This window comes from Calypte anna, chromosome 7 (assembly GCF_003957555.1).
Source record: "Calypte anna isolate BGI_N300 chromosome 7, bCalAnn1_v1.p, whole genome shotgun sequence".
Taxonomy (NCBI): Eukaryota; Metazoa; Chordata; class Aves; order Apodiformes; family Trochilidae; genus Calypte; species Calypte anna.
In genome coordinates, this window is record NC_044253.1 from 2,343,194 (window position 1) to 2,353,629 (window position 10,436).

The 10,436-nt window shown below is 44.1% G+C and overlaps 1 protein-coding gene and 1 long non-coding RNA gene across 2 annotated transcripts in view; one reads left to right on the plus strand and one right to left on the minus strand.

Annotated features, from left to right (window-relative positions):
• The window catches only part of ACVR2A (activin A receptor type 2A), a 63,956-nt gene extending 58,237 nt beyond the window's left edge, over window positions 1–5,719 (minus strand). Inside the window, exon 1 of the mRNA XM_008503182.2 lies at window positions 4,399–5,719. Coding sequence (XP_008501404.1) covers window positions 4,399–4,453 — 55 coding nt within the window. The 5' untranslated portion in view covers window positions 4,454–5,719. The remainder of the gene's footprint in view (window positions 1–4,398) is intronic.
• A 203-nt stretch (window positions 5,720–5,922) lies between these two features.
• Window positions 5,923–9,927, plus strand: LOC115598594. Its single transcript, XR_003987762.1, has 3 exons — window positions 5,923–6,232; window positions 9,166–9,349; window positions 9,864–9,927. It is a non-coding gene; the product is annotated as an uncharacterized LOC115598594 (long non-coding RNA).
• The last annotated feature ends 509 nt before the right edge of the window (window positions 9,928–10,436 follow it).

Below are 10,436 nucleotides of genomic sequence, written 5' to 3' on the forward strand. Positions count from 1 at the left end.
ACACCAATAATGGCCTTCTTCCATCCCCACAAAGCAGAAAACAGCTTTCCCTTCACACAGAACATCTCCCCCTGCCAACCTACATAGAATCCAATATTTGAAAACAAACTTTTTAAAGCTCTTTCTCTGAGAACAGGTTTGTCTGAGGGGCAGACATAAATAAACCCATGACAGCAGCATCTGTCCAGAGACCAAGTGCTAGCAGAACTCCACTTACATGTCCTAGCATTGCATTAGCCCAATCCAGCTGCTCCTCACAACCCAGATTAGTTGTTAAGTATTAACAGATGACATAGAATTGCTAACAGAATTTTGATCTGTAATCCAAGTTGTAACATCAACCTGGCACCATTAGACTTTGTAAACTGCACCACATTTACATCTATATAACATTGACCTTGATATAAACATACCTATGCTTGAAAACAAAATTAAAAGTAGGTTTTCCAGTCCTGCTCTCCACAGCAACATCAAGAGTGCTGGGGCTTTGACAACTGACAACCCACTTCACACAAAGATGTACACTCTTATGAAAAAAAAAGAATCTCGAGCAGGGTTTTACTTTAAAAGTAGTACTAAGTCTGAAGTGTTTTATTGCTCTGTCTGTGCAATAGATTAGAGTTCAACCTCAATCATGGAAAGATTGCAGAGAACCTATCAGGAGAGACAACCTCACAAACAATACTCCTAGACCTCTGGTGGGATTTTCAGGTGCTAAGCAATTAATAATGAAGTGACAGTTCAAAAAAATGTTACACTAGTAAAATTAAAGAAAAAAAGAAGTCTGCTCCCACCCCTCAATTCCTTCAGAACACCTGACCATACCACATCTTCAGCTTTACAGTTCTACCTGTATTTTTCTGGGTGGGGTAAAAAAAAAGAGACTCTTTTCCTCAATTCACTGTAAGATAGGAGAAAAAAAAATTAAAAATCAAAGAATGTTTCCCATGAAGTGAAAATCCAACTTCAACTACAAAGGTACCTTCTCATACCATTTCCCCCAGCAAAACTACTAAAGACCTTCTGAATGGCTTGAGAATGATCTAGCATCAAGAGAAAGAGAGAACACAAAGATTTGTTCTCTTTTGTTTTGGTGATTTTTAGCATGAACTGAGGCTTAAGTGAGTTTAGAAAAAATGAGTCTCGTCCCACCTCAAGCGACCAAAAGCTGCAGAACCGGTTTGATGATGGACCCCTCAGGTACCAAAGTGGGTGCCAGTAGTTCGGAAGAGCAGAACTGATGGTTTGAGAGTTAAGGAGCATACCAGTAACAAAAGAAACCACAAAACGTTAAAACGACAGCACCCAGAACAGAAGATTCTGCTTGAAGATAATCCACTACTTCAAAATCTCCCACATCTTCAGCTGCCTGAATCATATATTCTGAAATATAACAGAAAACTATGAAGTACACAGTCTCTGCTCCTGAAATCTCCAAGTGTAACTCAGCAATCATGAAAACTGGAGGACACAGAGCCACACTCCTTTCTGGAGGGGAGAACAAATAACACCTAAAGAGGTAAGAGATGTGTCCTTTGATTTGAACAAACTATTTGCTATTTTACTTTTTTTTTTTTTTTTTTTGGCAAGCTCACCTGCAATGTTGCCTTACCTGTAGGAGAAGCACATTCAATTGTACATTATTACTACTTCAGGATCTTGGTTACATCAAAAATGCACATAGATTTAGATAAAAAGTATATTACAGGGTGCATGGAAAACCTCGACCCCAGCTTCCATGTTTAGTTAATAAGTATTCATTTTATTTTCTCAAATTAGTACAAATGGGTGAAAACCTACACCCACTTTTACTCAACACAGATGCTCTTTTACAAATATCTTAGTCAGAAAGGGGAAATATTTTCACACCCTTAGCAGAGATATTAAATTCCCTGGAAATACTTAACGAACTTAAGAACCTTTACAGGATTTCATAAAGAAATATACACATAGCAAAATAAAACACCTTCAACCTAAAGAGCACTTCCACACCCACCATGTAGGAAAGACCCACCACGTTTTCACCTATTTAGAGAACACGTGTTAAATGGCTATGTGAACAGAAAATAGATGTATATAAAAGTGAACTAATAATACAGAAAACCAACACCTTGACAGACATTCAGAGTGACTTTATACTGGAGAAAAACAAACCAGACCCCTTTACACCTAAACTCTAGGATTTCTTTAACCACAGCCAGTATTGTCAAATATATACCCTGGGTGGACTTCTTTCAGACTATAAAATAGAGAGAAAACTATATCTGATGATGGTAAGAGTTTTGATCAGGTATGATTTTAAACCAAAACAAGTCACAGTGAAGAGAAGAAACACCACTTAACAAAATGCCTGCACTTTGTGCTAAAAGCTGACATAATCCTATAATTTCCACGGTAAAAACAAAAGCTTACTGGTAAACATATTTATTTAAGACCTCCAGAGCATCGCAGATACTCTAGAATTCTGGGTGAGTAGAAAATAGTTTCATAATTGTTAAACACCGGAACACTTTATGTGTAATACTGGAATAACCACCAAAACAATGTCATTAACATGAGAAGCAGTCCGAATTGCAGCCAGTTTCCTGCTCATTTAAGCAAAGATTAATTCTATCTTCACAAGAAAAAGGAACACTCGTTTTGCCTTACCAGGTCAAACCTGAGTAAGAAATGCTAAAGAAATGAAGGCTTTTGTTGCTGAACCGTGCTTTTTAATGAGCAGGATAGGTAATGTCAACAGGATCACCGTTCTGTGCTCCAGGCTAAAGGATCTTAAAGAGAAGGGAGACAGACATGAAGAGCAGATGGCACACAGTCTTTCAGAAACTGTCAGTGACAGAGGGGGGAAACGTTTCCCTATAGAAAATGCTCCTGAATTAAGAGGAATATTCTTCCAATAGCTGAAAAACAGGGTATCAGGAAAAGATGAAAGAAAGGTTTTCCACTGCGAAGCAAAACTGCCAGAAGAAATCGTGTTTTGTTTCAAGGCAGGAATAAATAGTCCACCTAAAAAATCCCACAAAAGTCACTGAACCAAAAATCGGAAAAAAGCAACAAACAAAAAACCAAAACAAAAAAACATACCAACACCTCTGTCTGTCCTTAACCTGCTGTGTTCACTCTCTGGTTTGAAGAGAAAGGATTTTTTATTTTTTTCCTGTAGTTTATTTCTGGCAGCGCTCGCCATTTCACAGCACATTTAGCGCACACGGAACTGATCAATACCGCTACAGACACAAGACTAGACTATCCATTTACTAACCGCAAGAAAACGTCCTCTTCAGCAAAATCCTCTGCATTATAACGCCGAGATTTTAAAAAGCATTGTTACACGGATCTCATTACTGCCTTACACCGCTTACACAGGAAAGCTGAGCATTTCTCTGCCAGCTTTCAGTCTGGTAACACCACTACACCCAGTAAGAAAACCAAGAAGTGCATCTAAACCTACACAGAGACTGCTACATCCACGGGCAAGGCTCAAAGCATGTAAACCAATCTTAGATCCAACGCAGAGCTCGCAATTGGGGGGTTTTTTTGTTGTTTTTTTTTTATGAGACAGATGGGAGTTTCCAGCAGAAATAATATACCAACAGTTCTCCCAACCACTGGTTGCTTCCATAGCCATTTGCCTCCTAGAGAAGCCTGGGGAAGTCCTCACACTCCGCTGGCTACTAAGGACCCCAGAGCTGGCGTTTTAAACTTCAGCTGTTTTAAAGAAAAGGGGAAAAAAAAAAAAAAAAAAAGAAAAAAAAAAAAAGCTTTATTTTTTGTTTCGCACCACAAGGCAGTGACGCACTGGGGAGGAAAACACAAATTATTGTTTAGAAACGGAAAGTTTGCCTTTTCAGCCTAAATCTGTGGCTACAGCTAGAGATGCACACACCCCTCGCTCTCATTACAGGACGAGCTAATGCTAATACTTCGGAGCAGTACCTATTCTAGGCTAATGAAGCATTAATGAAGGCTGCCATTCACCTGAGAGTGGTCCGGAAAAGAGATTTAATTGAAGGTAAGAGTATTTCACCTGAGTTACTCTTGTTAAAAAAAAAAACAAACACACACACACCATGAAATCCTAATAACTGCATTGCTAAAACACTACATGTGACACTAGGTGGTTTTATGTCCACATTTGTTCCAGGACAACTGATCTAAAATCCCAGCACCGCACGACTCTTATGTGCTGGCGTTTTATGTGTTTTTGTGTTTTTAATAACCACGAAAACAGCTTCTGACTTTCCAGTCACTGCCACCCCTCCAAACAGAAGACATCAGGGAAAAAAAAAATATAAAAAAGGAAGAGTCACACTAATCGGCAAAGTTTCCTCAAGCTTTCAAGTGCTGAGCCCAAAGCCTCACACGTTTAAAGCCACCAAATCAAAAACACTGACTTACCTGAAGAACAAGAGATAAGAAAAACAGCGAACGCCAACTTAGTAGCAGCTCCCATTTTCCAATGCTGTTAAAACATTTAAGTGAGTTTAAGTATCCAGTTTCCTAGGTCCTGCAAGCTGGAAAATCTCCTGTCTTGCTGAATTGTTTATAAAGCAATCTGTTGCAACATTTCTGCAGCAGCTAAAAGTTCATAGAAGAGTAAAATCAGATTTCTTTAGACACTGACGATCTCCCTCCGGCTATTTCTAGCGAGAATCCGGGTTGAGGGATGGATATATTTGGAACCGTGTTTCAAAACACACGTGTCATTTGGCTTCTGTACAAACGGGGGCAATATTTAATTCATAAAAGTATGCTACGAATCCACTTTAAAAAAAAAAATAACACAACAAAGTCCACGATTAAGCCGCTGGACACGACGAAGTCTCTAAGGACACTCCAACTTTGCTTTTCCACATCAAGCTCCTTGAAGCATCCCTCGTGGGTGCCGAGGGTGGGAGAGTCGTATCGAGATCAGGAAAGATGATGTTTTTTCGTCCCGGCTCCTTTTAAACAGCATGTAGTGTTCGGGAGAAAAACAGCTCCATTTCAGTCTCAAACCTCAAAAGCCTCCGGGTGAAGGGGGGGTTTTGTCCGTTTCTTGATGAAAACTACCTTAAAAAATTAGAAAGCCCCCAGCTACACGTAGGAACACTTCGGGTTTTTTGTTTTGAATAATGCTGAGGGATTTAGTGTTACCCAGAAGAGGAAAAGAGGAGAAACAACAGACCGATCAACAAACAAACCTTCAGGCTTCCCGAAAGTGGAATATCTCAGTCAGGGAAAGCCGCACATCTCCCCTTCTCCCTCGGTGCTTCTCTCGGGCCGTGCAACACCCGCACTCCCGAATCCCAGCAAGATTTCAAATTCTTCTAAGAGATTTCCATCCCCTCCCCCCCAAGAGGCTATATTTGGTATTTAAACACAGAAGAGGGACTGAAAGGAGGAAAAAAAAATTAAAAAAAAAAATTAAAAATGCAGTATCCAGCCGCTTGGGAGGAGGGTGATATATTCTTTGTGGCAAATCCTTCCTTCCTTGCCTGCCGTGCTTCCAGGAGAATTCAGCTCCTTCGGGAAGGAGGAGGCGAGCGAGGGTGCGGGCGCAGGGAGGATGCGGTGGCCGCCTCCGTGCTGGCTTGGCCGGCTGCAGGATTCTTCCTCCCGTGGAAACAGCTTCTGCCTCTTCTGCTTGATACACACTCCTCTCCCAACTCCTCACGGACACCTTTCTTCCTCGCCTCACCCCCGCTGCCGTTTCAAACGCAGACCCCAGACGGTCCCGTCTTCCTCCCCCCCACCCCCCAACCCCCCCCCCACACCACAATCCACTTCTTGCCTTTTTTTTTTTTTTCTTTTTTTCCTTTCTTTCTTTTTTTTTCTTTTAGGAGAAAGGAATAAGAAATAGCAGGGGTGGAAAGGAAAAGCCTGCTGGGCTCCTGCTGCCTTTCCTTGGTGCCTCCCACACAACGCACCAGGCGGGCCCCGGCCAGAGGGCGGAGGGGGGAGGAATCCCCTCGTCACCCTCTCCCCTAACTCTGACCCCGGCTCACTCCCGGCTCCGAGGAAGCCGCCGCTGAACTCAACTCTCTCGTCTCCCGGGCGGCGGAGGCAACGCGGCTGAGACCAACTTTGTCCCTCCAGGAGTGCAGTTTAGGGGTTGGCGAGGAGAAAAGGCCCAACCCGGTTTTTTTCTCTGGGCGGCGGCGGCGACAGGAGCCGTCTCTAGAGTCTCCCGAGTCCAGCCGGCAGCTCGGAACAGCCCTCCGTACCCTGCTGCTGCTGGTGCTCCCCTGTGGTAATTTCATATCTACCCATTCACTTGGGTGGCGTGGAGAACGGACCCAAGATGGCGGCGCCCGGGCGATTGTTTTTGTTTCCTCTCCTCCTCCTCCCCCCTCCTTCCCCACAATCACGGCAGCCCCTCGCGCGTCCCCGTGATTGACAGCCGCGCCGGCCAATCACCGCGCAGCTCCTGAGGCGAGGCCCCGCCCAACTCCCCTCCCTCAGCCCGAACTGGGCGGGGCAGCGCGCGCGCGCTCCCTATCCCTCCCTTTCCCTCCCCCCCCCCTCCTCTTTCCCACTCCCTCCCCCGCCCCTACCTGACCCGCGATCCCCCCCCCCACCTCTCCCTCTTTCCCTCCCTCTTTTCCTCTTTCCTTCCTTCCTTCCTTCCTTCCTTCCTTCTCTCCTTCCCCCTCCCCACCCCTGGGCGCGGTCCCGCTCTCTGCCTCCTCACCCCTCCCCCCGGGCCCCGGTGCTCCGCTCTCGGCCGCTGCCCCTTTGCCCCACCCCGGTCGAGGTTATCCCGCTCGTCTTCGCAAAGAGCGGAGGTCGGGGAGGGGTGTGTGAATGTGTGTGTGTGAATGTGTGTGTGTGAATATGTGTGTGAGTGGGTGAATGTGTGTGTGTGTGTGAATACGTGTGTGTGAATGTGTGTGTGTGGTGAATGTGTGAGTGAGAATGTGTATGTGTGTGTGAATGTGTGTGTGTGAGTGTGTGTGTGTGTGTGAGTGTGTGAATGTGTGGTGTGTGTGTGTGAATCTGAATCTGTGATGTATTGTGTGTGTGTGTTGGTTTCTCTCCCCTCTTAACGCGGGGGAAGCGCTGCTGGCTCACGCCGCACCGGCAGGTGTGAGCGACGGGTCCGGTCCGGTCCCGGTCCGCCCGCCGGCATCTGCTCGCTGCTCCCGGGCCTGCCGGCGCCGAAGGAGGAGAGCTGGCGCCTCCCGGTCCCTCCCACCCCCCCACCACCCTCTTGTTACAAATCCACCTTGGTGCCGGGCGTTCGGGAGCTGCTTCTCCCTGCGCGTCCCTTTGGAGGGGATGTGGGGTGATCAGAAACCTCCCCCAGAGCTGGTGTAAAGCTGTGAAGTTGTTACCGGTGTTAAAGGCGCCTTTCCCGGCCCTCTGCCCCACCAAAACAAACAAAAAAAAAAGAGGCCGTGGGTGCTCCCTGCCCGAGCAGGGCTTGGGGGGGTTCCTCGGGGGGGTTCCATCCCCATCCTGTTTTATAGCCTTGCTTCCCAAAGGTGTAGCATCTCCATAGGTGGTTGTAGAGACAAAGCCCCTCAAATGCAGTGAATTAAGTTCCCATCCTGGTGCAAACAGGGTGCTGTGCTCACATGGTGGCCCCTGGCACCTTGATTTCACCTCCGAATCACAACGAAGTTCAGCTTCTGATGCTTGTTCTGTCCTTTGGCTGCCCCTTGAGGTGCTGGGTTTGTAGCGAGATAGCTGGAGGTGGGCACTGAGGTGCTGTGCAGGGTCAGGATGAACCACCTCTGCTCCAGTACAAACCACCTCTGCTCCAGTACAAACCATCTCTGCTCCAGTACAAACCATCTCTGCACCAGTACAAACCATCTCTGCTCCAGTACAAACCATCTCTGCTCCAGTACAAACCATCTCTTCTCCAGGATGTGGGGTATGGAGCAGCACACGTTCTCAGTTGGCAACAGAGCCAAAGGATGAATGGTTTCTGGTGCTTTTTGGGGAAGATTGAGTGTGTTGGTGGGACTTTCTATCACCTGAGATAAAACAGGCTTTCACTGAAATTATTCTCCTTAGGGATGGTGGTTCTCCTCTTTAGTGAGTTGGGTGAAGCTCCCCACGCTTTTTTAAAAATGGATACCACAGAAGATTTATCTCTGGGATCTGGAGATCAATGAGGGAAAGCCTGAGGACCTTAATGCTGGACTTTAATTGCTGTATTTTTGTCAAGGGCAGTATTTGCATAAATAAGAAGTACCAAATCCTCTGAAAACTGCTGTGTTGTTCACTAACCACAGACATATGTTGAGTGATTCCCAGATTCCTAACACCTTCCTTTTCATCCTATTTCATGATAGAGTCCTAAGTTTTTTGGTGATTTAAATACTGGGTGGTACTAGATTGGAAGGAATAATCTGTGTAAGATGTTTCACGTGTGGATATAGAGCCAAGACAAAGCTGACTAACATTGGTACCATGGAGTAACATCCTTGGTGTTTCTTTGCTGTGTTCAAACACTTGGCAACACTAAATTCATCCACTGACTGCATTTTTGATGATCTGAAACATCCAAGATGCACGGGATCGTGTACATCTGGAAGCATAAAGACATGTGGCAACACTTTTTGTGCCATCTTTTATCCGAGTGTTCCAGAATGATTTACAAGCATTAATTAATGTAAGGATTACAACACTCCTCCTTAATCTGTAGTTTTTAATATTCTTCAATAGCAGAATATTTAAATGTGACCTGTTCTGCAGGTTGTATTTTCACTTGGCTCAGCTTCTTCAGAATGCTCATCATGTTGCCACATGAGTAGGAAATTATAGCTAAAAATATTGCTATTGTATGTATGCATGTGAATATATATATATATATATAAATACACCTCCCATTGGAGGCATTTGGCTTAATTTTTTTGACTGACAGAATGTAACTAAGGGTCCACAGTCATGTTTTACCAAATATTTTTAATAAAAATGGAATAGTCTGTCATCTTTGTAACACCATTTGCATGAATGTCATAGTAAGGAGGTGTCTCTTACACAAGTAGATTATTATTCTTAAGCATGGGTGGTTTTTTTTTTTTTTTTTGCTTGCAGGATCCCTTTGGCAGAGTAAAGCCTTCTGGCCATGCAGTAAATATTACAAACCCAGTCATAGTGTAGGGTTGGTCATGGCAGTCATGTGTTTATCAGGACCAGAGGAATCACAGATCTCTCTTTCTCTCTTCCCAGATCTGAGGCCTAATGAGAGCATGGAAAATGGAATGTGAATGAGGAAGACTCTTGGTGACAAGGATCAGGGAGCCTCTTTGGACTTGAGTGCCACTCCAGAAGCTCTTTTCACTCTGTTTTTCATCCCCATCCCCTCATCCCCATATGCTACCCCCATGTAGCTTATGGAGGGAAACAAGTAAAGGTACAAAATGCTCGTTTTTGGGCTACAAACAATCAAAAGCAGTTTTGTTGCGTGGCTGCAGCACCATAATATTGTTTTGATTATCTCATTCTAAGCACAATATCAAGAGAGCTGTCTATATTTGCATTAGGGATTTATTCCCATCTAATTAACATTTTTAAAAGAGCCCAACAAACAAAGTAGGCAGTTTGGTGCAAATATTGTACAGACCTTAGGAGGAATTGCCTACCATGTTTGTGAGGTAGTTCATGCAAAATGCTTTAAGGGCTTTGGGCACTCTCTAGGCTGTTGCTTTTATGGCTGGTAAAAGGATGAGTTTTATCCCAGCTAGAGATATTAAATGTCAACAGAGTTGCTGTCTCCTTTCTTTCTGACTGTCTTTGTGTGACTTTCTGACTGTCTTCCTCCTGTGAATCTTGGGGATGTTTCCCTTTCTTACCTTTTGGCTTTTTGCTTCTATTTTCCTTTCTCCTTAAACTGCAGATTTATTTTTTTTTTTATCCCTTCTTCTCAGATCAATCTGTCTATGCATTTTTAACGAATCATTTGCTGTGACATATGAGCACTGAAGCTTCAGTATCAGGGACTTCTGCATCTGCAGAGAGCTTCTGTGCAGGAGGAGCAGCAGGAAGATGAAATGGATGTGATCTTCGTTTCCTTCTTTTGTGCATGTGGGATGGTACTTTTGCCTAGAGGCAGCACAAATATAACTTTCCTTCTAGGGAATAATGAGAGGAATTAAAAACCAGCAATGTCTCTTTTTTTTTTTTTTTCTTTTTTTTTTTTCAGTGTACTGTTAGGAATAGAGGATTTCAGCTGTGCCTTGGCTATTTCTACACTTAGCACTAAATCAATACAGTTTACACAGAAATAGCATTGTAGGTAAGAAGCTGTTGTTCAAGTGTCTATACAAGCATCTTTAAAGTGTAGAGTGGGAAACATGGGGTTTATAATATCAGGAATAACATTAACAGCTCTAACCCTTGGCATTATCTCATTAATCTTTCCTCTTGGGTTAAGTAGATTCTCCCTTTGAAACTCTGAAGGAAGAAAGGACCATGTTCAAGCACTGGCAAAACAAAAATGA